Genomic DNA, 25,492 nt, shown 5'->3' with positions numbered 1-25,492 from the left:
TCCAAAACAGCATTTGTGGAAAATAATTATTCTGTTCTCCTACTAGCACTATTTGCTCCTATCTATTGATATTATGCTTTAAGATGCCTATTTTAGCTTTACTTGCACTTCAGAAAGTTGTATTATTCTAAATGTAATCAGCATAAACATTGTCAGATCAAAGTTTCTAAATCTGAACGTAAATCAGATTCATCTTGCAATTTTACACTCCTTCAGTGTTGTAAAGCCTGTGTTTCTACTACCGCTGTGTCTTAAATTGCATTTCTTTATTGAGAACTGCATATGACTACTCATTTATGAAAAAAAGCTGTTTGGAAACCCTGTATGTGCTGAGAATGTGTTATTCAGCTCCATCTTGTGGTATTTGCATGCAACTTTTTCCCTACAGAAGCAGTGAGACAAACTAGAAAAATAACAAAGCTAAATCTGCCAAGGAATAGTTACTTCATGTTTGTGTTAGAGCAAGTATTGTAAACAACAAAGCCCAAAGTAAGCAAAAGTATAATTGGGAAACTAACAAACTTTTTTGTTTTATAATCATTTTTTTCCAAACTCAAAGTGTTTCATGGAGCCCTAGCTTCATTCATTTAGGCGTTTTAAATTTCCCTGGTCTTCAACCACAGGGTCAATCAAATTATGTCCTAAAGTGACCTGCAAAGATATGCATAGGAGTTGCTCTGGAAACAGTTGAAGAAATGTTAGTATCACTTGATAACGTTTACTTAAAATTGTGTATGTTGGCCAGAAATATCTGAAAGTTAATTTTCTAAAACCCACAAAACCCACAACAGATTATAATTGAAGAAAAATTAGTAGCACCTCAGAGGTAGAACATTCTCGTACCATGAAATCTAATGTTCATTTGAAGACTATATGGCAAATTTATCAAAAAATACAGCTGAAGTGTTTTTAGGTCACGTATCTTAAGCATTTTCATGTAAAAATCAACAAATTAAGAATGCATATTACAGAAGTTATTTACCTCTTTTAATCTCTCTTTTTCACAGTTGCATAAGAAAGTCCCAAAGAGACAACTATAAAGATGATCCAGAATGGTGATCAAAAATAACTCATTGAATTCAAAGGCTGCAGGAAACTGAAATTAAAATACATGGTTAAATTACTTTAAACTACATTTTAAGCAATGTAGTAAGGAAGAAACTCAGATGTAAGAAATAACCAAAAGATTCAGATGAGATTTTTTTTTTTCTCTTTTAGTGATTATTTTCAGGAAGACTCAGCAATATCTGTAACTCCCACTGCAATAAAACATTTCACCTACATACTTCTTTATAATACTTCTACATATTTCTCTCTCTATATACCCCTTGGAGACGAACCTTACATTCATTGTGCAAGTACACTAGTATATAAGCGTAAAAATGTTAGCTAATATGAAAATGGTGACTAAAAGCAATTCGTTGTAAGGAGCCCTATCTAACAACATTTGGTTCTAACACACCCCAAACTGTCTTCAACATAAGCTTTATGTCTTTTCTTACACACCAAGAAATCATTTTGAAAGAAAAAACAAACAAACAAAACCAACAGATATTTAAGAGCTTAATTTCCTATTCTAACATGTGATGAATTGGATAATAAATACAACAATAAATACAACATAAAATACACCCAACATATTTAAAACCTTTATTTCACTTTTTACCCAAGTAAGTTATTTTTCTCAATTTCACCTCTTGAGTTTACCATCAGCTATGTACAATAATCCTTTAATCCCTCTTCTTTCTCTATTAGAAAGTAAATCCTGTATGTAAGAACTGTTATTTCTGTTATTTCACTGATCGCTGTTAGCTATTTTATTCACAAGTAGAGGTTACCTGACATATTCTAGAAAAAAAATGGAAAATTTGAAAACAGACAAAATATTTAAGATGTGTATTAAATATGCAGAACTTCAAAAGTCGTAAAGGAAGGAATTAATACGAAGAGTATGGGCTTCCACCTCTTCAGGTGGAAAAGTCCTTCTTCAATCATATTCTATGGTAAGACTACATATGCCAACTGCTTCGTGTGGTAAAATAACTTTGTATTCAGAGTGACGGGGCCTCAAACACAGATATGGGATGATAAACACTTAATAGGAAAACATTTTAAGAAGACTAAATGAAAATTTTAAAAGTAGCGTTTCTGTAATTTACCATGAGACAGTGTTTTTTGAAGAGATGTTTTTAGGACAAACGAAACCATTTTTTTTTCATTCCCACTGAAGGCGTAAGTGATTGCAGAAGTCTAAAATGCAGTGTTGTAGATTCATAATGAAGAGTTTCATTCCATATGCAGAACTCTCCAGTCAATGTTTCAGATGTGAAGCAGAAAATTGGGTTCTGCCTTGTGCCACTGAAGAACACTGAACACCTTGGCACGAGTGATTCAAGAGCTAATTTAAACACAAAAATGACAAAAGAAGACAAGTATACCTAGGAGGAATAACCCAGCAGTTGGGACTGGATGAACTAGCTGATCCAGGAATTCCCCCTCAGTGTCATCTGTGATTTATGAAGGGCAAATGTTCAAGCATGTTGAAAGTAAGTTGAATAACACGCAATGATTGTGCTTGTATTAAAAGCAGAAAGATCTAAGTTTTAAGCAATGCTCTTTTAAAAGAAGACTGATTTAAGTCAAACATTGCAAAAACATTCTCCTTCCAAGGCTTCTCAAGCCAGGATACACCAACTTTCAACTGAAAATTTTGCGTAAGCAAGCTATTGACATCATGGCTCACAGAAAGAATGGAGCCTTCCTGTTGACCCTGCTATGGATTAGGCACCATTCAATAGTGTGCAGGGCTCACACCGGGGCTTCTCTCACAAATCAAGTTTGTTCTCAACCACCTAGCCATTTGTTTTTATAAGACATAGAGGAACTTGATATTATCAAATTCTTTTTTTCAGACATGCTCAAAAGTTATCACTAGCAGCACTCCCTTCTCTTAGTAAATCATGCCAGAACTTAATTACGACAATCTTAACAACGTATATATGATTAAAAAACAAACAAACAAACAAACAAACAAACATGAATCTGATAAGCAGGTCTGCCAGAGCTTGTTAGGAGAAAATTTGGTACCTCACAGATCTCAATCTCCTGGACCCAGCTCAAAGCAGCAATCAGATACATAAAACAAAACTAATTTGCAAAGCATCAAAATGATATTTGGAAATAACTTTGAGGACAAAGCCCCTCGTAAAGGGACTCTCTTTAACTGAAAGCACTTAATGAGCCTTGTCACATTAGGGTTCTGTGTTGTGATGGGTCCGTACTAATCAGATGGATGCCGACACGGCTGCTATTCCGATCCAGTGAAGCATATTGAAAATTCCAGACATCAGTGGTTGCACTGCAACTAATTTATTAATAAGTGATAGCACTTTATTGAAACTCTGCCTTTGAATACAAGAGTTGTACTGTTGGAACTGATGTATCAAGACTGTAAAGCTTCTATTACTGCTGCTGAAAAATCACTGACCTAAAAATTCTTTGCTCTGTAGTTCCAAGCCCATTAGCGTCTGTTTGAAGATTCAGGTGGAAAAATTCCCCAAATGAAAATTTACTTCTTGTCAAATCCACTAATTGCGAGAGAACACATGGGTCATTAAAAACTCCTACTTGATGCTTCTGCAGTTGCGTTTTTTGTTGTTGATGTTGTTTTTTTTCTTTTCCAAGGAGGTACTTAAAAGAAGAATTCTCTTGTTTAAGAAGTCTGATGATGCCAAGCAGCATCTGATTCAGAAGCATGCAAAATAAACTTGCTTTTTCATTTTATAATCAATAAACTCATTGTGTACTATAGTAACATTTAAAGTTGAAACACTCTGCGGAATAGTCCTTATGACTGTGGAATTGGACTGAATTACGTTAACTGAGCAGGATATCATAACAAAGTACATTACAGAAATTAATCCAGAATGCATCTCTGGCAACCGCTGACATCTGGTAATAAACACAATGCAGCTTTTTACCAACATACCTTCCTCCTCTGTGGGTACTGTGCAATAGAGGTAGAAAGATAATGCTTGAACTGCAATACTACATGCAAATTTTGCAGTTTTGTTTGATTTTTAACAGGGCTTTAGTATTTCATCAGATCACATGTGGCCGTTCCAATTTGACATCTGCTGCTCAAAATCATCAGAATTTATAAACAGAGAAGGGAAATCACTTCATCATGTTTTTTATTAAATCTGATAGCATTGTACTTCTCTCAAGTTCTCTATTACTATATTTGTTTGTCATCAAGACTGTAAAAAAAACGGGGAAATATAAGGCTGTCAAAGATTAAGTTTCATTGTCTGAAGCTATCCAGATGTCTGCATCTTAGATGGCAGTTGGAAATTCTCTTGCTATATTAAGTTGAATGTTTTAAGAATGTAATTCTCAGAACACAAAAGTAAATTTGCTTGCTTTGAGCCCATGCCCAAGCACGAGCCCTTACACACACGCCCTCCCAGTCATTAACGCTTATTTGAGCTTTGGAACATTTCTCATATGTTTGCCATGGATCCTAAAGCACGAAACTAGCACTGTTTTATGAGCAAGTGATCTGCACGAGGATAAAATAGAATCCTGGTTTTCCTACATCTATGTCAAAGTAATCACAATCTTCAAATGTAATCTCTAGGTGTTGAAATCAACTTAAAAATATAAATAAGTGGGCAAGAACTCTCCAGGAATGATGTTTTCAATTTTTTGTGCTGTAACATTAAAGATTTTTCAACGCCACTGCTGTTCATGAATTTCACAATGGTTTCTGGATCCAGGTTTTGAACAGATGTGGTACTGGCTAAATATTCCATAGCTCCCCCCCATTTATTTTATTTTATTTTATTTTATTTTATTTTTTTAACAAGAGGGAACTAAACTGTTTATAGCAAGAAATTGGAGGCAGCAAGGGAGATCACAAAAATAGAAGAGGCTGCTCTTAATTAAGGATCTCCCCAGAGGACTTTTGTTCCTACCAGGTGTTTAGATCTCTCTTTGCTATTGTTATTAGCTTTCCTCGGAGAAAGGGGCAGCATTTTTCTTCCTTTTTTTTTTTTTTTTTTTTTTTTTTCAGGCCTTAATAAACAGCACATTAATGCTGAAATGCAGATACACGGAAAGAGAAAGTCTTCAAGTGACTCTGGACAAGGGCCCAGTATTACAGCAGGGAGCTTTCGTAATGCACATAAGACAATTGTTTTGAATACAAGTTTTGGAAACTGTGATGCAAGGTTTTTAAGAACCGCGTTCAGAACAAGAAGACTGAGGTAAGAGATCTGGGAACACTAGCTTCACATAGAACCAGACCTTTATCTTCCTCTCCTCCAAACAAAGCACATCATATACAGACTTCAGTACTTCAGATTTTACTGTAACAGCACAAATCAATGTTAAGCTTCAAGGAGAGTGAAGAAGAAAGAGAAAGAAAGAAAGGAAAAAGAAGTCAAGCACTTCTAATTTACTCAGAACTCTCCATGTGGACAATGAGTTTCAGCAACACCATTAAAGAGTCCCAATATAAAAGCACAGAGAAATCTTAAGTTTATATTCATGTAGGTAGAAACGTTGCCCAAACACCTCGGCACTGTGATCGCCCCCTGGGGAGCCTGTGCCAATGCCCGACCACCCTCTGGGTGCAGAACCTTTCCCTCACACCCAGCCTGACCCTCCCCTGTCCCAGCTCCATGCCGTTCCCTCAGGTCCTGTCGCTGTCCCCAGAGAGCAGAGCTCAGCGCCTGCCCCTCCGCTCCCCTCGTGAGGGAGCTGCAGGCCGCCATGAGGCCTCCCCTCAGCCTGCTGTGCTCGGGGTTGAACAAACAGGAGACTTGAGTCTTCCCCTCTAGACCCTTCCCCACCTTTGTAGTCCTCCTTTGGATGCTCTCCAATAGTTTTATGCCCTTCTTATATTGTGGTGCCCCAAACTGCATACAGCACTCGAGGTGAGGCTGCACAGCACAGAGCAGAGTGGGACAGATCCTTCCCTGGACCAGTTAGCAGTGCCGTGCTTGATGCACCCCAGGATACGGTTGGCCCTCCTGGCTGCCCGTGCATGCTGTGACTCACATTCAACTTGCCATCGACCAACATCCCCAGACCCCTTTCTGCCGGGTGCTCTCCAGCCTCTTGTCCCCCAGTCTGCACGTACACTCAGGGCTGCCCCTTCCCAGGTGCAGAATCTGGCACTTGCTCTTGTTAAACTTATCTGAGATCAGGCTCACTTTGAGCTAAAAGTTCCCCTAAGGGATGTGTAGTAGTACACAGCCATAGCGAAACCAACTTCAGGAACATATACAATTGTGCTGCCAAAGACTGTATTGTCCTACAGGAATTACATTTCCAAGATAAAGACGAAGACCTCATAGAAATGTACTAAGCATCTTACCTGCTTTGTCATTTGCCAAACACAGTCAATGAACTGAAGGAAAATGGGAGATCTGTCTGCATCAGCATGATCATCACCTCCATGTCCTACTCTCTGAAAGTCAGAATAAGGTTTTCATTTCAGTCTAGTGTATTTACATCATCACCCCAACACTTTAAAGCTGGTATTTTCCAAAGATGAACACGACAAGCATATCTTCCATAAACCTAACCTGTATTTTTCCACTACTAAAGATGCATATTCACTCCTAATATTCACTTATGGGCATGCCTTCGCTGTTCAGCAGAGCTATAAAGTCACCCAGTCAGCAAACATCTCCCGGTTGTTTCCCCATCTTCCACTACACAGATGTTTATTTCTGTCAATGGGTCAATCTGGTAGGTATTTACTATGACTGTACTGAAACAATGATTCTTCCATATCCACCTGCCTTAAGTACATATTACTTCTCCTAAACCAACCTCAAGTCAGAACCCACAAAAATTTCGTAATAATCTATGCCCTAATTCCCTGCTAGCCCTTGTGTTAAAATAAATACTGCAATGTTAAGTCACAACAACGGTTGCAGTGATTTTACCTTCTGAACATCTTAAATGTTTTTTCTTGGTTTTCCATTCTTAAGATTGTTAAAGATGAAGCGATGTGTTACAATCTCTCTTCCTTACAACTGTCATGTGATCTCTTTAACCACTAAATTCAAGTAATTTATAATTTATTTTATACTAGACATACCTTTCTTATGTCACACAAAGATTTCCCATTAAAAAAGAATCGCTCACAATTCTCCTTTACTTAGTTTGACATACTCACACCATTAAAGGAAGGATACCAGAGATGATAACAAAAAAGCAAACTGATGTGAGAAAACATACTATTCAAAATGAAAGAAGGAGACAAACTGCACATAAATCCTTTCACCTTACCATTGCAAATCGGTGTCCAAAACTGATCCATTCTTTCTCTATAAGGATTTCAAACCCCTTGATAGTTCTGTAATAGCTGTCCAGCATTAGCATAGCTAGTGCCGTAAGCTGTGCAGTTCTATCCCAACCATCGCTGCAATGTACCACCACAGACGTTTTACCAGACTCAATTTTATCTGCAATTCTTACTGCTCCAGCAAGAAGCATCTTAAAAACAAACAAACAAACAAGCATATTAAATACTAACCAAAACTGCAAAAGAGTTGTCATTTTATACTCTTACAGAGTATAAAAGTTTAAAACTTTCAGATTAATTACATAATCAACAACTGCTTTAAATCAGATTTCCAAATGGTGGCATGCATATACCTAGAGGTACAAAGCCAGTTCTAAACCATGTGCACACTGCTGCTACCAGGTCTCTATTGTTAATACAGAACAAGAGAAGCTGGGAATCCCTTCTCTAAATTAAATCTGAAATTCTGTGTCATGATGAAAATAGATGCAAATACTGGAACTACTTCAAAGGCTGAAGATTCAGTGTTTTCAATGTTCATCATCACAGCAAACACGCTTTCTTCCTCAGCTTTCAGTTCTCAACTACTGAGTTTAGAGAAAAAGACAAACCATCCAGCTAATCTAAACCAAAACACAACCCAAACAAAAACAAATTGCTGGCTAGGAGCCTGTGCTGATTTGTTGATGCATGAAGTATACACAGTATTCAACCCAAGAGCAGACCATTAATAACTTGGGTTCAGAGGCACGCTGGGGAGCAAAGGAGAGATGGCACAGAACTGAGACCACTTGTGTGAACTTGTTATTTGTCTCCCCCACAAAAAACCCTCTCCTAGTTTTCTTTGGCTGCTTTCTAGATTTAATTAAAAACTTGAATAATCTCTCTCCTGTGAAGATCTGTCTCTAAAACACAACCAATGATAGCACTGAAAAACGTGGGGCGGGGGGGAAAGGGAAAAAACACTAGAACAGGAGCACAGGAGAAATTTGTATCTCTACATCCCAACATTAGAAAACAGTAACTTGCAAAATACTCGCATTCATCCCTTCCCAGGCATGCAGAAACATCTTCTGGGAAGAAAGAATGCCTACATCCACAGGAGAAGTGCGCAAGACCAGTCTTTGAAGCCACTCCAAAACCATGCTTTAGAGATAATTTTCACTGATTGGATCTCTTACAGTACAATTGAAGGATGCTAAGATAGAAATATCAGGAAGCACTACAAAAGCTTGTATGAGAGAGTAAAGCTTGTGGTCTGAACTAGTTAACTGCCAATTATTTCAGTTATGAAGATCTACTGCACTGAAATATTAAAACAGTTTAGTCTTCAATAAAATCAGAAAACTTATCTGTATAATATACAGGTATGAAAAAAGTTTGATCTATTGTCCTAAAGAGAATATGGATACCTCTGAGGAAGTACAGCTGAAAAAAAAAAAAAAAAAAGGCTAGAACACATACAGGCAATAAGCAGAGAATGGGAGATGGAAAACAGAGTTACTATTAGTACCTGTGGAGCAAACAAAGCATTTTATTCTACTTTGGGCAAAAGCCTTTAGAAAAAAGAGCTGCTTTCTCCACAAAACATCATTATTCTTCATAGATGCTTCAAAATTTATCAGCCATCACAATATTTCAGTTAGGGCTACTAATGAATAATTGGCTTTTAATTGGGTTAGAAAATGAGAATTGGTTTAAAAATAATTGACAACACAGATTCTGCCCTAAAAGACTGAAAAAGTATCTTGGAGGACAGGAGGAAATATTCTGGGTGTACAAAACATAGCAAGTGAATTGACCCGAGTTGTTACTACTGTCTTCACACACACAGTGTACCCTGTGCCTCCCCAGCTACTCCCAGATCACACTCAATGTGTTTTTTGGGGGCACAATGCCAGGAATTTCTGGTAATGGATCATATCAATCTGGGAGGCAATCCCACTGTTCAGAGCCAGGAAAACAGAAGAGGCATTAGAGTAAAGCTGTGGATTTGTTAATTGCTGTTTTGAGTCAAATCAAATAGGAAGGGAAGGCAAGCAGTTACTGCATACAAGTACAAGGAGATGCTATCACCGCTGTTAACACAGTAATGCCAGCTTTTAAGAAATCAGGCTGCAGTTTGTGCTGCCCACACTGTAGCATGAAGGGTTATATTAGGGACAGGTTCATGAAGAATGTTACATGTATGTCAGATCTTCTAAGTAACTTAAGTTAAGTTTCAAACTGCTATGCTAATGTCACCTGTGAAACAATGGTATTAAGGTCCACTTCGGTCATTGTGTAAAAGCAGAAACCCCACTGAAATCAATGTCAATGAAAGGTGACCACTGGCCTAAAAACCTCCACTTTTAAAACTAGATGATTGTATTTAATGTCAGGTTGATTAAATAAAAATGAAAAAAAAAGTTTCCAGCTACTTGGATTCTCAAAGCTGCTTGAAACAGTCCAACTTCAAGCGAACAAGAAAATTATACTGTTCCCAAAAGATCATTAAATTTGCTTAATTTTTAATTTAAGCATTTGCTCCCTCTACTGGTTCTCCTGCAGCAGTTAGCAAGCTAGAGTTATTAGAAGAATATAACTAATGAACAATCCAAAACATGTTTTGCATGAGTGACATGTGAGGCAATTGCTAATAAAACAAATTCCACTCCACCCCTATTCATCATAAACAGAGGAGTGAATGTGATAATGAAATAATCTATTCTAAAAGCAGTGCAGAGGTTAATCAGACTGTAAAACTATGATAGTGATTTATTTTAAGATTACTTTAACTAATAGAGCAGATTATAGCCCAGTGCAGCACAGACTATAAACAGCCCATGACGGCGGAGGTATCCAACACATGAATACCAACATCGCATTGAAGGACAGAAGGATGAGAAAAGACTGCAGGATCTACAGTGAAGTCCTTTCGGCAGTTGTTCAAATATAATCTGAAGTTCCCAGGGCAGTTTTCCAACAAGAAGGGATAACCCTGGGCTGCTCACAAACATTCTCTCTCAAGAAAATAAAACGTTGTCCAACACCAGTGCTATCAGTGATTAACTCATTACCTACCAATACATAGAAATGGTAACACAAATTTACAATGGAATGAATATATACTTTACTTAAAATGCCATGTCCTAAGTGACCATTTAAAAACAAAGCATTTTTTTTACAAGATTATCCTGATCAAAGACATGTGTTTAAATCCATACGTTATTTTAGTAACATTTTCAAAAAATGAAAGTAAATTACATGGTTTAAGAAACAATTGTTAAACATCAAAAGTGTTTTACCCTTATATATTCCAGCCAATGCGTTGAGTCCACATTTGATAACCACCGAGTCTCATCGATACTAGGATAAACTATTTCTTTAAGTTTACGCAAGGATTCTCTCATTACATGTATATTGTGAATTTCGAGAAAGACCAGCTCTGCATTTGGGTAGGCACTTTCACTTTCGTATCCTCCACCTTTTGCCTGTCATTCAAAAGGTAAAAACAGACAAAGAAAAGAACATGTACAGTACTTCAGTATAAGGTTGGAAGAGTTATTTCAGTCCAGTTTCAGGATTTTTTGAGAAAGGATTATTTTAGCACTAGAAAAAACAAAACCAAAAATATGCTTTTAGTGAGAAGCACTAGGAGAGAGTTTTTTTTTTCTTAGAATAAAGAAATTCTATTGCAATAGGATTTGATAACATTTGATAACACATCCGAACAGTTTCTGCTTTTTACTACTTAGGTCCTACTTAGAAACCTTAGGTCTTCTGCGGGTGTAACAGCATTATTTCTCAGGTCTATCTTCATGCTGTCTTCAACTCCAACCGGCCTTTCCAAAATGCTCCAAGCAACTTACCTTCCTTCCCATGCTCTAGGGATTTTTTTTAATAAGAAACTGTTTTCACATCAAGTTCTCCTTATCTTCATCTCTTGCTCAGTCTTCAGCCCTGAAATAAAGACAGAACTACCACTGCTACTTAAGATATCAACCTACCTTGTTTGTATCTGCAACACTATTCTGCCTGGCATCAAAGATGATAAGTTTATGTGACTGAGCATTGGCATCCATTATTGTCTGTAAGTATTTTTCATCTTCTTTACAATGCTTATCATTTGGGCCAACCAATGGTTGACTGCACCGTGTTATTGTTGCTTGGCTCTCAGGATGAATCCAGGATAACACCTGGAATAAAGCAAAAATGATTTTAGCTCACTATACTAATATAAAAGCAGGAGGCCAGAGAGCAATTAGACAATCACTGACTACATGGCATCAATTTTCTGGCAAATCAACAAATGCAAATTTAAGGACAAGCTGATGCAAAACCATTATTGACAACACACCAGCACCACTCATCCTAAATGTGGAGAAGAAAGGGAGAGGGAAGTGTCGGTCTCTTCTCCCTGATAACCAGTGATGGGACACACGGGAATGGCACAAGGGGAGTTTCAGACTGGACATCAGGAAAATTTTCTTTACCATAAGAGTGGTCAAACACTGGAACAGGCTTCCAAGAGAGGCAGCTGATGCCCCATGCTTGTCAAGTGCTCAAGAGGCATTTGGATAATATGCTGTAACTTTTGGTTAGCCCTGAAGTGGTCACACAGTTGGACTCTATGACCTCTGTCCCTTCCAACTATTCTATTCTATATCTAATCAACTTGAAACATAAATGAATTCTAAACAATTTTTACTTCTAATAAAAACTAAGCTTGCCACTGTATCTTATTAATTAGGTTTAAAAAGAACAACAGAGGAAGAAAAACTGCTTCCATGTAGAAATTTATGGACCTGTATGCTACTTTGCTAAGCAAATCTACAGCATGAACCATTTAGCACGTTATAGAGGTTCTTACACTACCTGCAAAATTTGTCTATTCTCAAAAAAAACACCGTGGCTGTAACAGGTTACACACCAAATCAGAACACAAGTTAATATGTGAATTAGCATCAGACATCACCATGTTAATTCCAAAAATTTATTACACAGCACAATAACCAAGCAATTAGACTCACATTTGAGTTGGCTTCTTCAGTTCTAAACCCATCAAGCCTAATTCTTCTTCCTTTGCCCCCTTGTCAGGAAGGAAGTGGGCCCATTGTTGTTAAACAAAAAAAGCCCAGAAGAACTCCGATCATTTCTTATAAGCCAAAAATACATAGAGAACTTCTATCTCCTTGTAAAAATTTCACTTACTGGAACTCTGCCTTTGGCTCTAAATGCTGCCACTTTTGAGAGGTCATCATCCTTTACACTGGTTGGCACAACAAGAACAGCAGGATATGTATCACAAAGCTCATAGGTGTTGTTAATTTTGGATATTTTCCAACTCTCATTAGGCAAGCCCTGTAAGAAAACAAAACATTTTTGTATTTTTCAGGTTAGACCTCTACATATCTGGGTTTGGTGATGAAAATTTTGGTATGCTACATGTTTTTTTTTTTTTTTTTAATAAAGTGTGCCCACATTTTTGTACGAACAAGTTACAAACTTTAGCTCTTCAGACTGTACCATAAACCAAAACACCAGAAGACTTTCCTATTACCTTAAAAACCACTTCAAATGGTTATTTTGCATACACAGACTGTACACTCAAGTAAAAACTGATCATATAATGAACTAATTTTGCAGCTGGGAAACCAGATTTACAATGAGAAACTAAGGTTACTCTTCTGTTAAATGATGTGTATTCAAGACCAAATTTTCATAGAGGCTATGTTTTCTAAAAACAGCACTTAGAAAAGGTGGACTTAAGAATGTATGTTAACAAAGACCAATTTGCTGAAGTATTCAGCACATGTTGTGTCCACCAACTTCAGCAGGTACTCAACACTCTCCCGGTCAGGCCACTTGCCCTGTATTTCCTAAATATGAGATCTAGACAGTGTCTGCGTGTAGAGATGAAAACTTTTGAGTTTTTTGTTGCTGTTGTTGAAATGACTTCGGGGAAGGTGGAGAAACAAACAAGTAACATGCCAAGTAGATGTAACTTACCTGCCTCTTATATTCTGCCATTGGATCGTATACTTTCCATCCATTAACAGCAAACTTTTCTTTGTAGTTGAATGCAAAAAGAGGCTAAAGACAACAAAGCAAAGGCTTACATTACTATCTGATGGGCTGTAAGCACAGTAAGCTCCAAAACACAGACCCCTATAATATCTCAGATGTAACATTTCTAGAACTCTTTAACAGCAGTCATACGACTTTGAGTCAAGAATGGACAACACTATGCTAAAAAGTAAATAAAAGACAAGTTTTTCTTTCAAGTAGATGCTATGCAATTAACAAAATCAAGAAAGGAAACAGTTAAAGTTACTTGCCTATGATCATAGAACAGATCAAAGGCAAGGCCAGGATGAACTGGTTAAAAAAAACTGGTCTCCTACCTTCCAACCAGTTCCTTACCCACACAAGCACACAAAACAGCATTCCGCAGATAATTAACAACACGACTAGTTGTACCTATGTTTCATACAGACCTTCTAGACTGAATTATCTGCTGCAGAAAATTAGAGTCTCTATACATATATTTATTCCTAATCAACAACATTAGGCAAATCTACATCTCAATGGTTATGTACAAATTCACTAATTTCACTGATAGCAAGACATAGCATAATGTTTTATGATGCAACAAAGGAAAAAGGATCAGAGCAGCTTCCCTGCTCTGTAACAGATTTTATTTATCAATATTTTAATGTTTGTTATACCACTCTTGTATTTCCCCACTTACAGTTTCAAAGAATAGGACAGACCCAGACAGCCTTCTCTACATCCTAAGACCTACCAGTCCATTAGACACGGGAAATGCACGTGTTACAAGGTTTTCAAAAATCTCCAATCTGTTCTGCTCTTCCTGTTTATAGGCAAGCCGCAAATTTCTCATATCCTGTCAAAAATATGTCACAGTATTTTACCCCAGGGTAAATTAAAAAAAAAATAAAATAAATAGCAGTTATAAGAAATATGACTGAAGGAAAGTATATACGTAACACTAAGTCACTGACATCACTGGACCCATGTCAGAACAAAGTTCTGTAACTGTTTGTATCAGATGACTGCAGTTGTCTTTAGAGTTGCTGGATACCACAACAATAATTCACTCTTGGGACAAAAGGCAGAAGCATCGAAGATTACACAGTATCACAAGAGGAATTGAAATGCATTATCTAAATGAAGCAAGGTTTAAATACAGGGAAGTGAGCAGACAGAGAAACAGCAAATGTGCATGCAGATTCCTCTTACAGAAAAGTGAAATGAAAATCCTTAATATGAATAAATCTGTACCATGTCATACCTTGCAAACTATTTCTATACCACATGAGTTGTCTCCATGGCTCTGTACTCCAATTTTTTCAACTCTACTTATCACTCCAAGAGGAACATCAACAACAAAAGGTGGATCCTGAAATTTGTGAATAAAACAAATGAATCTTGTTACATCCAGAGGAACACACCCTCTTATTATTCATGTGTGTTTCATTAGGGTCAACTACGATTTCTGTTTAATAGACTGCTGTGGAACATCATGCTTCACTTACAACAAACCTGTCATCTTTTGAAATCTACTTCAGCAATATTTCTACCCGAAAGGAAATGCAGATAGGTAGTGAGGGCTTACCCTTTCAACACTTTTGATGTACATTCTGAAGTCCGTCACTGTCAGCGTACCACTGACTGCTCCCATAAATGGACAGATATACATAACATCTTTAGCTGAAAAACAGACCAATTAAAGCTTTATTTTATCATTACAGACATTTGTTCCATAAAAATCTACTTCCATTTAAAAAAATAGCAAGATTTTTGACGTTCCGTAATACCTTACGATTCTGATACTTGAACTGCAGGAAAGAGGAGAAAGTCTGCTCTTAATAATCCAAATCCAAGATGCTGCTCAGCACCTACTGAGCAACTAGGGCTGTGCTCGGAGAGCATGCCCTGCTCTAAGGGCAAACAGGTAACAAGAAGTCTGGCACCCTGCTGGTATTCTTAGCTGCAGGCAGCCCTGGTCCCTGTGCAGAGGTGTAAAGCACCCACACTCACCTCAGAGAGAGAGCATGCAAACAGTAATTACTGAAGAGTATGCAACTGACCTCAGAGTCGGTCAGTGTCACGCTCATAACTTCATTTATGCTTTTATTTGAAAGAACACACATTCTTTTCTAGGCAAGAACTGCACTGCTAAAACAGAGCTTGCCATCATAGGCCAAAGTGAAATAAATCCAACTAAGAACTGGAAATGAAGTTTTATATAACTTCATGTTCTTTGTTCTCACAATTTAAAACTTTTCTATCTACGCAGCATCCTCAGCAGCCCCAAACAGAAATACAACCCCATCCAGCCCCATGGAACAAACTAACCCCTGACATAAAATGATTTATCTATACAGAGCAATCATCCGGTTACTCTTTCAGGTCTACATTTGGATTTAAAAGACAAAGAAAAGAAATTCCCATCAAATCTGCAAATCCAAACTAGCATTACATTGAAACAACAAAACTCAAAAGGAAATAATAGTCTATTTTTAAATAAACAGACTAGGGAATTAATAGTATTCAACGTGGTACTCAGTAGTATGCTTACCAATAACTTTGATGGATTCTCCAGGAAAAAGCGGAGCCTCTTCCATCTGTGCTAGTTTGTTTCCATCCCGCAGTGCCTGGCAGAAACCCAAACCCATGAGTAAATCTCACTTCCCCTCTGTACTACATCGATACATTTTGATGCAAAATGTGCTTTTACTACAAGATTACGGGAATGCAAAAAGTGTATCTTTTTTATAAGGCACAACTGTATTAAAAACACAGAATGTGGTATTATAAATATTAGACATAGGTGTTAGTAACATATTAGTAACAAAGCTTTTATGCAACAGTTCCACATGCGAGCTACAGATAACGTACAAAACCACAAACAATACCAGCTCAAATTTATAATTAATAATTTGTTAGTCTTTTGCTAAAAGCAGGTATTATTTTTCTTTTTTTTTTTCTTTCTTTTTTCTTTTTCTTTTTTTTTTTTTTAATGTACTTGAGAACATTTTAAAGCTGATATTAAACTGTTTCCTATTCTTAACGGTGAGCATTCAGTAATTGAATATTTTCATCGGAGAGCTTTTTATGGCAGAAGCTTTATTTATTTAGCAATTCTACTTTTGATTTTTTAGTAGGAGGCAGAAACACCCCATCAGGTTCTGTCTGAATCAATACCCTGCTGCGAGTGTCACAGACAAAAGGTCCACTGCAGGAATTTTGGATCCAGAAGGTCAGATTGAGAACACAGTAATGAAATATAGAAGAAAAATCAGTGATTTTAACACAAGGGCTAGATTCCTAAGTTTTCATTTAGCTAATTGGCTTGATTCCTGAATGAGACACGATTAATCCTTCAGGTCCTTTGCTAGCAACTGAGATTTACTAAAGATTTTAATTAAGAAAACAAAGGTTTGTGGGGCTTTTAAGGACCATATGAGAAAAACACTTCTTTCAGGTCAACATGATGAGAAAGTAAGGTTTCAATTTTGTACATCATGAAGGAAGAATAAATATAATGGTCTACTTTACAGTAAACATAGTCTTGCCTTGTATTACAGCTCTGATCAACATACAAATAATTGGTAGGATCTGCCTACCTCAAAAATAAAATGCAAGCCCTCATTAGGTAACTTCCAAAAACATTTAAATTGGTCTTCGGTTTTGTATTTTCCTGGGTAGTAGCAGACTTTGATATCAGCACCTGATGACAAACGATGACGACATGCAGAGAACCAGCCAACGCTTACAGACTCAGGTGGGTGGGTGGGTGTGCTCTGCCCATGGGGCCTGAAGTGCAGCATGACAGCTGGGCTACACCACATCAGATGGAAGCCCTACCTAGCACAGAACCAGTTAACACACTAAATGCTTTCTGTTGGTTCTCTGAAATGAGAAATATGAGGTTTCTATGGACCGTACTAGCATACAGCACTGTGCTACACAGTTAATGAAGGGAAGAGGAGTAGAACTTGCCACCTGATCAGCTTCTCCTTCAGAATGATAGCCATTGTGTCCATCCTGAATCTCCTGCATAGCATGAGGCAGCAGTAGGGTAAGAGAGAAGTAACGAGAAAAAATATGCAGACAACAGGTGAAAGGACAGAATCTTTTCTTTTTTGGTTTCCCCTTTTTTTATTTTCTTCCTTAAAGAGACAGCATATACTTTAACTCCACTTTTGCCCTGCAAATGCTCCCACTCCTGGCACAAACTACTTTCCACACAATGATGCCAAGCTCTCGGGGCCATCCATTTAACGTTATTTGCACAACACAAAATTAAAAATGACTCCCTTTTGCAGAGAGTCCATGCTGGTACACAGGCACAAAAAGTATGTACTGCCTTTTTAAGACAAGCAACTCCATAGCGAAGAAAATGAATTCAAGGTATGCCACATGCTTATAAATAGAAGAAATTGAGTACAGCTTGCAATGGTAGCATTAGGGGAAAAGTCATGCAATCTTTCAAGGAAAAAATAGCTCAATGTCAGATAGAAGTATTTAGACAATTTGAACAATGCTCTACTGGGTAAACCACGTCTGAATTGAACTTTCAGTTTTATGGTTTCACGCATTTTTCCAGCAACTTCTGTGTTGCTGCTTGTCAGTAACTTTAGAGAACTTAAAATTATTCCTCGTGGCAAAATATGATTACTCACATTTTTGCATTTCTTTTTGCAATCGCATTGGTAGCAAATCCTGAATATTTATTAGATCTGTTTAATAAACATTATGTCCCTATGCACTCCAAGTAGAAGCAAAAATGTCATTGGGTCAAACGAAGGAATTGTTTTAATACATTCAGCCAAAATTGTTCTTTCATCTTCTTTCTGTATCAACTAGAGAGAAGTCGTATTCATGACATCCCAGTATTCCCCATCCACATACAAAGAACTTCTCATTTGATAGGTTGAAAATCCAGATTTCAGTCTAAATTTAAAACTGTTTGCTGAAATCAATTTTTCTTTTAACAGTATTTTTACAGAACCCCCCAAAAAGAAAGAAGGACTTCAGATAGCTTCAGATAATTTGGACTCTACATCTGTTTAAAAAGTTTTAATTAATAAAAGAATATTTTGAATTATAAAGGACTACTAATATTTAGGTCTTGATGGAATTCTGTTAAATTGAAATTGCTTAAGTTCCAAACATAAAAATGTTGTTTCTGAAATTACAGTAGATATCATGATACCTGAGAGAAAACTAGAAGGACCAGCAAAAACACCAAAATATTTTAAATAAATGAAAGAAAGAGAAGCACAGAAGATCATTCAAAGATCAAAGCCTTTACAAAGAGCTATGAAAAACTGAAGGAAAACAATCAATTTCTGTTACTCATCCCATGCCAAATATTTCAAGAGCCTTCTATTCCAAGCAAAGAAAAAAAAAAAAAAAAGATCAACTTGGATGTGTACGACTGGCCTAAACACATCATTTCCAAATATGTAAACAACAGATGAGAAAAAGAAATCATTCAGACTTCATCTCTTGGTGTGCAACTGAACAAGAGCTCTTTGTGTGAATAAAGGCGTTAGACACATTTCATGAACAATGTCAGAACACTGTCCAGATCATTTCTCACTCCATAAATGTTTCTAAGAGAGAGGGACAAGAAAACAAGGCATGCTTTTTTTTTTTTTTTTTTTTTTTTAATTTCCAATGAGGAATGGGCAAGACTTGGTCCCAAAATTATCATTAAAGAGATAAAAAGATGTAGGTCATTGCACTAGCGTCCGACTTCAAACCTAACTTCTAATTCTTCTACGGGGCTGTAGCAATTAAGGTAAAACACGTACAAAGGCAAGCATGAATCTGAATCTTATTTAAAGAGGACAGAGAAAGACGTAACGCTTTTAACCATTAATATTCTTCAGCACAGGTAACACATTAGAGTTGCTAATACAGTGCTCTGTAGTCCGAAGCATGTAAGCCTCAGTTGCAAGCATCCATTTTGTCAAAATTAATGTGATAAAACTGGAGTTAGTATTGCACATTCATAACATCATTTAAATATACTGCTCTCTTACACATCGACTTTTATTGCTCATGAAAACACAGTAACATGTATAAAGCATTTCTATGGCAAAGAAGCTGTTGCATTGCGTAGCAAAACGGTCTGACTGCTTCGTAAAAAACATTAATGAAGTAAAGAAGAAGGCTTGACACAACAAGATCTCACACAGCACAAAAGACAAACAGGTAGGAGGCCGTCTTACTGCTAGCCAAGGGGAATCTTACCCGTATGTCAGGCCTCCTGAACACCTGTTAGTTAAAATACAAAATGTTATCCAACAAAACAGGGTTTTGATTGTCAAAGATACTGTATCTTACTTCATAGGATTTCCAGAAGAACTCTACTTCCAAGCATATTAATTACAGGTGGATTTTGAAAAAACAAAAACCCAAAAAACCCTACGTGGATCCAGTAGCTCCCATCTGCAAAACTGCCTTGCTCTGAAAACAACCTAGCTGCTTCATTTTAGCGATGAAACAAATGCCAAACTCCTTTGAAAAACGTATTTCTAATCACCCTTTTATCCAGTTACAACGTGCTGTTGTGAAAGGAGAAGAAAGAGCCTGGCAAGCCTTCTAGGAGGTAGACCATAAGCCTGCAATAATGGCTATGAAACATACCATCCAAATTAAATTTTAGATTAAAATGGCAAAACAAAGACATCCAGCTCTTCTCAACTTATTTATAAGCGTGTTTACACTCAGCTACTGCAACCAAGGTGATTTTCGTTTATATGCACCCCCTCCCTTATGGCTTTTCTCCAGGCAGAGTGTGCATACACAGCAGCCTCTGGTTTTGATAGTTCCTTTACAGTCCCTTTGCTTCTGTTTGATTTGTCTGCTTCCCCCACCCCAAATTACATTTTGATAAACTGATTTTGAATGAGTAACACAGAAGCCACCAGTAGATACAAGAATCTGTGTATTTACCTCTGTGCAAACATATTGATTGAAATATTAAAAAATAAAAAAATAATAAAAAATAATAAAAATAAATAAAAAAAATAAATAAACTCAAGAATTCCTGATAAATCCAGCAGAAAGCAGGACAGCCTTGCCGGTTCCAGCAGCAGACGGACCATCCAGCCCTATCTGAAGTTTCTAAGTTGTAAAATACTCTAAATGCAGGATGTGAGGCAGCCAAAGGTAACAGAGAACCAAGGAATGGAGCAGTGTGCAGTAAAAGGGAAAGATGCCTGAAAGGAAACTGAGTTATAAACTCATTATCTTTTTACACAGGAACTCCACGGCAATAATGAAGTTTGACTTCTGTACCAGGAACTTGCGCATATATGAAACAAAATACAGATTAATTTTAAAGAATTTGAATCACCGCTATAAATTTGTTGAAACACTTGCTAATGCTGGGCACTATTGGTTTTGGTGTTATAATGACAAAAATAAAAGCCCTTCCATTGTTGTAAGACACCACAAAAACCAAAAGCTTTGGTTTGGCACATGAAAAACATGCCAAAAGGTGCTACACACATCTGGCCAGATTACTTAAATCACAGGCAAAATCAAGCAGAGTCTCAATGTTATATAAAGTCATATGCAAATCAGAATTGGTCAGCATAATTAACCATCCTCACTAAGGAAGAAAACTGTTCAATAAGTGAAACCCTTGAAGGTCTAACATCTGGGCAGTAAACTTTCTAAATAAACTTTCTATATTTTCCTTAGTTTTAGCCCGTGCATATTTTTCTTCACTTACACACATGCCAACTTCAACCACATCTTTCCAAAATATTGAACTTGTGTTCATTTCTGAATACTGCACGTGCAGCACTGAATTGTCATTCTGGAACTACGCAAACCCAGCGTGTTTGTGGTCCTGACTAAGCAACTGGCAGCACCACTCAACTTCTTGCACAGAAGCTAAGTGCAAAGGAAACCCTTTCCTAGACATCTCTCCACAGGATACTGGTTCTGAATTCAAATAAAGAAGTTCTAGGTTAAAAAAATTACATGATGTTATATACAAATACGGGAGTTCAAATCACAATCACGTGATGGCAAATACAATTTTTCCACAATTCTGAATACTGTAAGGCTTAATTTTTTTATTTCTAAGAAACAGAGAACAAAGCAGAGTTAAACACTTCTAATTAGGCCTCAAAAGACTTATTCCTCATAAGTAATATCCAAGATGACTTTGGAATAGAGAACGAGGTTACTAAGAATAAAATAGCGCTCTGTACTCTGGAGAGTTGTCATACAACTCAGAGACAAACTGAGCACCAAGCTTACACACTTGGATTTTACTAAAATGAAGTCCTTGATCTACAGGGCAAATACAACATCGACAGCTGTAATGCAAGGTTTCCCACAACGTTTTATCAAAGATGTTAGCCTTGACCTCAAGTAAGCATTTGCAATTCAGCTGCCATAGTAGGGAAGAGCTGCCCTTTTTTATGAGGATAAGCTGCTGACTGTGCCAATGATGTGAAACTCTGTGAGGTGAATTTCTAAACAGACTACGATCAAAAACATTTTGTAGATTCATCTTCAGGCTTGGGGTGAATCTGACCTGCAGTCACAGAAGCTAAAATACGCTGTTTCCAGACAACAGACTTCAATCGCAGAGCTTATTAGTAAATAATTTAAAATCTAGTTAAGAACAAGAAAGGTAAAATATTCATTTGGCCATTTTGCATAAAGAACGTAAAATTCTTTCAAATCCAGGAAGAAAAAGGATCTGAGAGGACTCAGATCTAGAGAGCAACAGCCTGCCTTTCTTAAGGGGACTTGACACATGGGTGACTTGTAAATTTATCAGACAATGAAAACTGAGTATGCTCTACTCTAGATGGCTTGCTCAACTCTTGATAGTTCAGCTGGCTGTCGGCGTACTGGAAACAGCAAATGAGCACAAAATAGGGGATGAAAAGCGTAATGAAACCTAGGTAAAGCATACCATGCAATCGCTACTTTAACGACAAAAATGTTGCCGGGAGGGAACAAAACAAGTGATTTTGTTTTGTTTGACATTAATTTCTCTCCGTCTGGTGAAACCCCATGCAAAATGATTATTATTTATGTTCTTTGCACAGTAACAATGACATATGCTTTTTATTTTTTTTGTGAAATCTGAAGAGCTCAATTTTGTACTCCAGATGACACTAGAAGCAATTTCAACCTGTAATTATTAATCTACTTTACCAGGGTTTTTTTGATGTAGTAATCAAGAGGAAAGACAACTCACTTTTGGCTTTTTATTTAAAACATTGACTTTTGATTTTCCTATAGACTTCAATGCCACTACTCACAGAACAGACTCAAAAGATGCCGGTGCAAAATGAGATGTCTCTAGTTACGACACATTCAGAGACCACTTAAGTACTTACCACCTGATAAATAGGTAGCAAGGACTTTCCTGATCATTCACTCTTATCTCAACCAAACCAATGCATCCCTCAAGTCACTTACCCTGTAGTCTCTGGACACGCCTTCTGGAGGGACTGACCCAGAAATCTGACTAGAAATCGTTGCAGCAATTAGCTGTTTGCACCATTCAACGTGTGATCCAGTAGGGCTACAAGAACAGAAGATTTGAAATTATTCAGCAGTAATTCAAGATGTACATTGAAAACTGCATAGCCACTGAGCACATATGCAAAAGGAGGCCATAAATGATCATTAACATTACAAAAATTGTTCTTGTGAACAGAATGCAATTATTTCATTGAACCACTCAGGGAGAAGAATTTCAGTGGATCTTATCAGAGATGTAGTGCTGTCAAAAGGTCAAAAGTGTGCTTAGGGACCCGGGAGCTTACAGAAATGTTGGTTTCATTATCCAGTGTAATTTCTTCAACATTCACCCATGTTTTTCTTAACACCATCCATGCAATGGATTTGATCAAGTAACAGAAAACACCTTATACTTTCTTTATTTCCTGATTATTCAGTAAATCCTCTATGGATTTTCTATAGGAAAATCCCTCTATGTTAGCATTTAAAAACATGTACTACTGTCATATTGTATTCTATACTAATATTAAAAATAGAAAATGTATGTTTTCTAAAGAGTAGCTTCTATTAACTACTTTTTTTTTCTATTCATAAAATAATCTCTGAATAACGTTCACAACTGGCCTTCCCATGCCACAGCAATGAATTCTGCAGCATGGGCTGTTTAGAAGAACCCTGAAAACAACAAATCTGAACAGCAGAACTGCACTGAATCAGAGATGATGCATTTTAGAGCAGTTGCCTGAGCTAGCACAGCTTACAAGTAACACAGCATTGACAGTGAAGAGCAATTATGAGTTGGTTGCCAGCCCCGTGAAGTGCAGCAGATCTGCTTCAAACCGTGCCATTATCTGATGAGAAGCCGGGAACGCCAGCGGCACGCAGGCTCAGCTCATGCATTGGATAACTGCTGTTCCTTCAAACAGTTTAGCTAGGCGCTTGTGCAGATTTAACGCTTATTCGGAAGTCAAACATAAACAGAATATTTCAATTCGTTTTTAAAATTCATTCACAAATTAGCTTGGGATTCTGTGTGTATCCCGTGAGAATGAAGTGAATCACTACGTGCACACAGCCAGCACAGAACAGGTACAACCGGGATGTTAAGAGGGCGGGATAACGGCAGATGATGACAAATTGCTACTTAACTAGAGGTCTTTCTTCACGCTAACTGTGCTAGTCTAGGTAGGGGCAGGCAGCCAGCACAAAGGTTTCTCAGGCATGAAGTTAGAAACTTTGCTGACACACTTTGGCAGCTTTCTCCCCACCTGCAAAACTCTACACAGTACCAGGTCACAAAACGCTAATTTGCAAGTAAGACATCCATGATATTCCTGCTTGAACATGGAATAAACTCTAACCCTTGTGTTAGGGCACTTAGAGAAACTTTCACCTACATTTTGCAAAACAGGGAATGAGCTAGAAATCTACAGTAATCCTTTCCTGAGCTCATTTATTTCACCTACCCTCACGTCTCTTGATTTCCAGTACATCTCTTTAGGGTTTGCCTAAGTTTGTTTCCAAATAACTAATTAAGAAAAGGATTTATTTCCCTTTGGCTTATCTCTCCTGGGGAATCACTAGATCAACAAACTTCATGCCAGGAGGGAAACAAACATGTGCACAGGCACACCTCCGAGGCCCAGCACGTCTCAGTGTATCGGAGGGCGCAGATCGCAGCCTGAGCACTGCCCTGTGCAGCGGGGAGCACCCCAGCGCGTTTTGCTCCCTCCCAGGTCATGCACAGCACCTTAGCCTGCTGCAGCCACACCGGCAAATAAATTATGTGATGTACCATCAGTGTAACCTTCTAGGGTCCAGCAGGATCAGGAGGAAAAAAAAAAATAAAATAAAAAATGAAAATTGAGGTATGAAAGCTCCATAGGAAGGAATAGAGAGATGTAAATGCTGGTGATGGGTAACGGGCCTTTGATTCCCACCTCTGCTAGGGGGATGTAAAACTCCCGGTTTCTCCCAAGGGAAAAGCCTGTAAACGTGGAGCCTGGCACCAGTTCCTAAACCCAGCGCTGTTTCCCTTTCCTTCGTGTAAGTGAAGTTTCAGCTCGTTTAAGGATTTTAGGCTAGTGAGCCTGTCTCCGAGTGCCGGGCTGTGGCGCAGGGCAGCGGGGCACCCCCACACCCGCCTTCCGCCCTGAAAACACCACCAGCGCGGCACGAACGGCGCGAGCTGCCTCATCCGCCTCCGCCCGGACCAGAAGTTACGCAGTTCCCCCAAAAAACCCCAAATCCTGCAGGCCCGCCGCCCGGAGCCAGCAGCTCGCGACCGCAGGCAGGAAACCCGGCGGCCGCCGATTTGTGCCGGATTGCAGCGCCGGGACCGGCCCCGGTCCCCCCCCCTCCCGGTCCCCTCTCACCTGTCCAGCGTCTCGGTGCTGGCCTGCCGCGACCCGGCCCCCGCTGCTGCCGCCGCCGCCGCCACCCCCGGCCGCCCGGCGCGGCCCCTCACCACGCCGCCGCCCTCCCCCGGCGGCCCGGCCGCCGCCGCCCGCTCCATGGCGCCCGGCCCGGCCCGGCCCTGCCGCCTCAGCCCGGCCCCGCTCGGGCCCCGGCGGCGGCCGAGAGCTGTCAGCGGGCGGCGGGGCTTACCCACAGGCCTCCGCGGCGCCGGCAGGGCGGGCAGCGGCCCCG

General features: G+C 38.5%; 1 protein-coding gene across 2 annotated transcripts in view; it reads right to left on the bottom strand.

Moving 5' to 3' along the window:
* MTMR1 (myotubularin related protein 1) overlaps nt 1-25,411 on the bottom strand; it is a 39,093-nt gene extending 13,682 nt beyond the window's left edge. The window contains exons 1-14 of one of the 2 annotated variants that reach the window (XM_082771062.1): nt 25,219-25,411; nt 22,799-22,904; nt 19,595-19,618; nt 15,909-15,984; nt 14,943-15,037; nt 14,619-14,726; nt 14,109-14,210; nt 13,313-13,396; nt 12,515-12,664; nt 11,311-11,499; nt 10,609-10,794; nt 7,306-7,512; nt 6,383-6,475; nt 983-1,096 (exon numbers count right to left, since the gene is read on the bottom strand). In XM_082771062.1, coding sequence (XP_082627188.1) covers nt 983-1,096; nt 6,383-6,475; nt 7,306-7,512; nt 10,609-10,794; nt 11,311-11,499; nt 12,515-12,664; nt 13,313-13,396; nt 14,109-14,210; nt 14,619-14,726; nt 14,943-15,037; nt 15,909-15,984; nt 19,595-19,618; nt 22,799-22,904; nt 25,219-25,358 — 1,674 coding nt within the window. In that variant the 5' untranslated portion in view covers nt 25,359-25,411. The remainder of the gene's footprint in view (nt 1-982; nt 1,097-6,382; nt 6,476-7,305; nt 7,513-10,608; nt 10,795-11,310; nt 11,500-12,514; nt 12,665-13,312; nt 13,397-14,108; nt 14,211-14,618; nt 14,727-14,942; nt 15,038-15,908; nt 15,985-19,594; nt 19,619-22,798; nt 22,905-25,218) is intronic. The other variant, XM_082771063.1, reaches the window with a different exon arrangement.
* Between the last annotated feature and the right edge of the window lie 81 nt (nt 25,412-25,492).

The sequence above is a fragment of the Aythya marila genome (genome assembly GCF_965140915.1).
Source record: "Aythya marila genome assembly, chromosome: 13".
Taxonomy (NCBI): Eukaryota; Metazoa; Chordata; class Aves; order Anseriformes; family Anatidae; genus Aythya; species Aythya marila.
The sequence above is the reverse complement of the archived record's forward strand: the minus strand, read 5'-3'. Positions and strand labels throughout refer to the sequence as shown.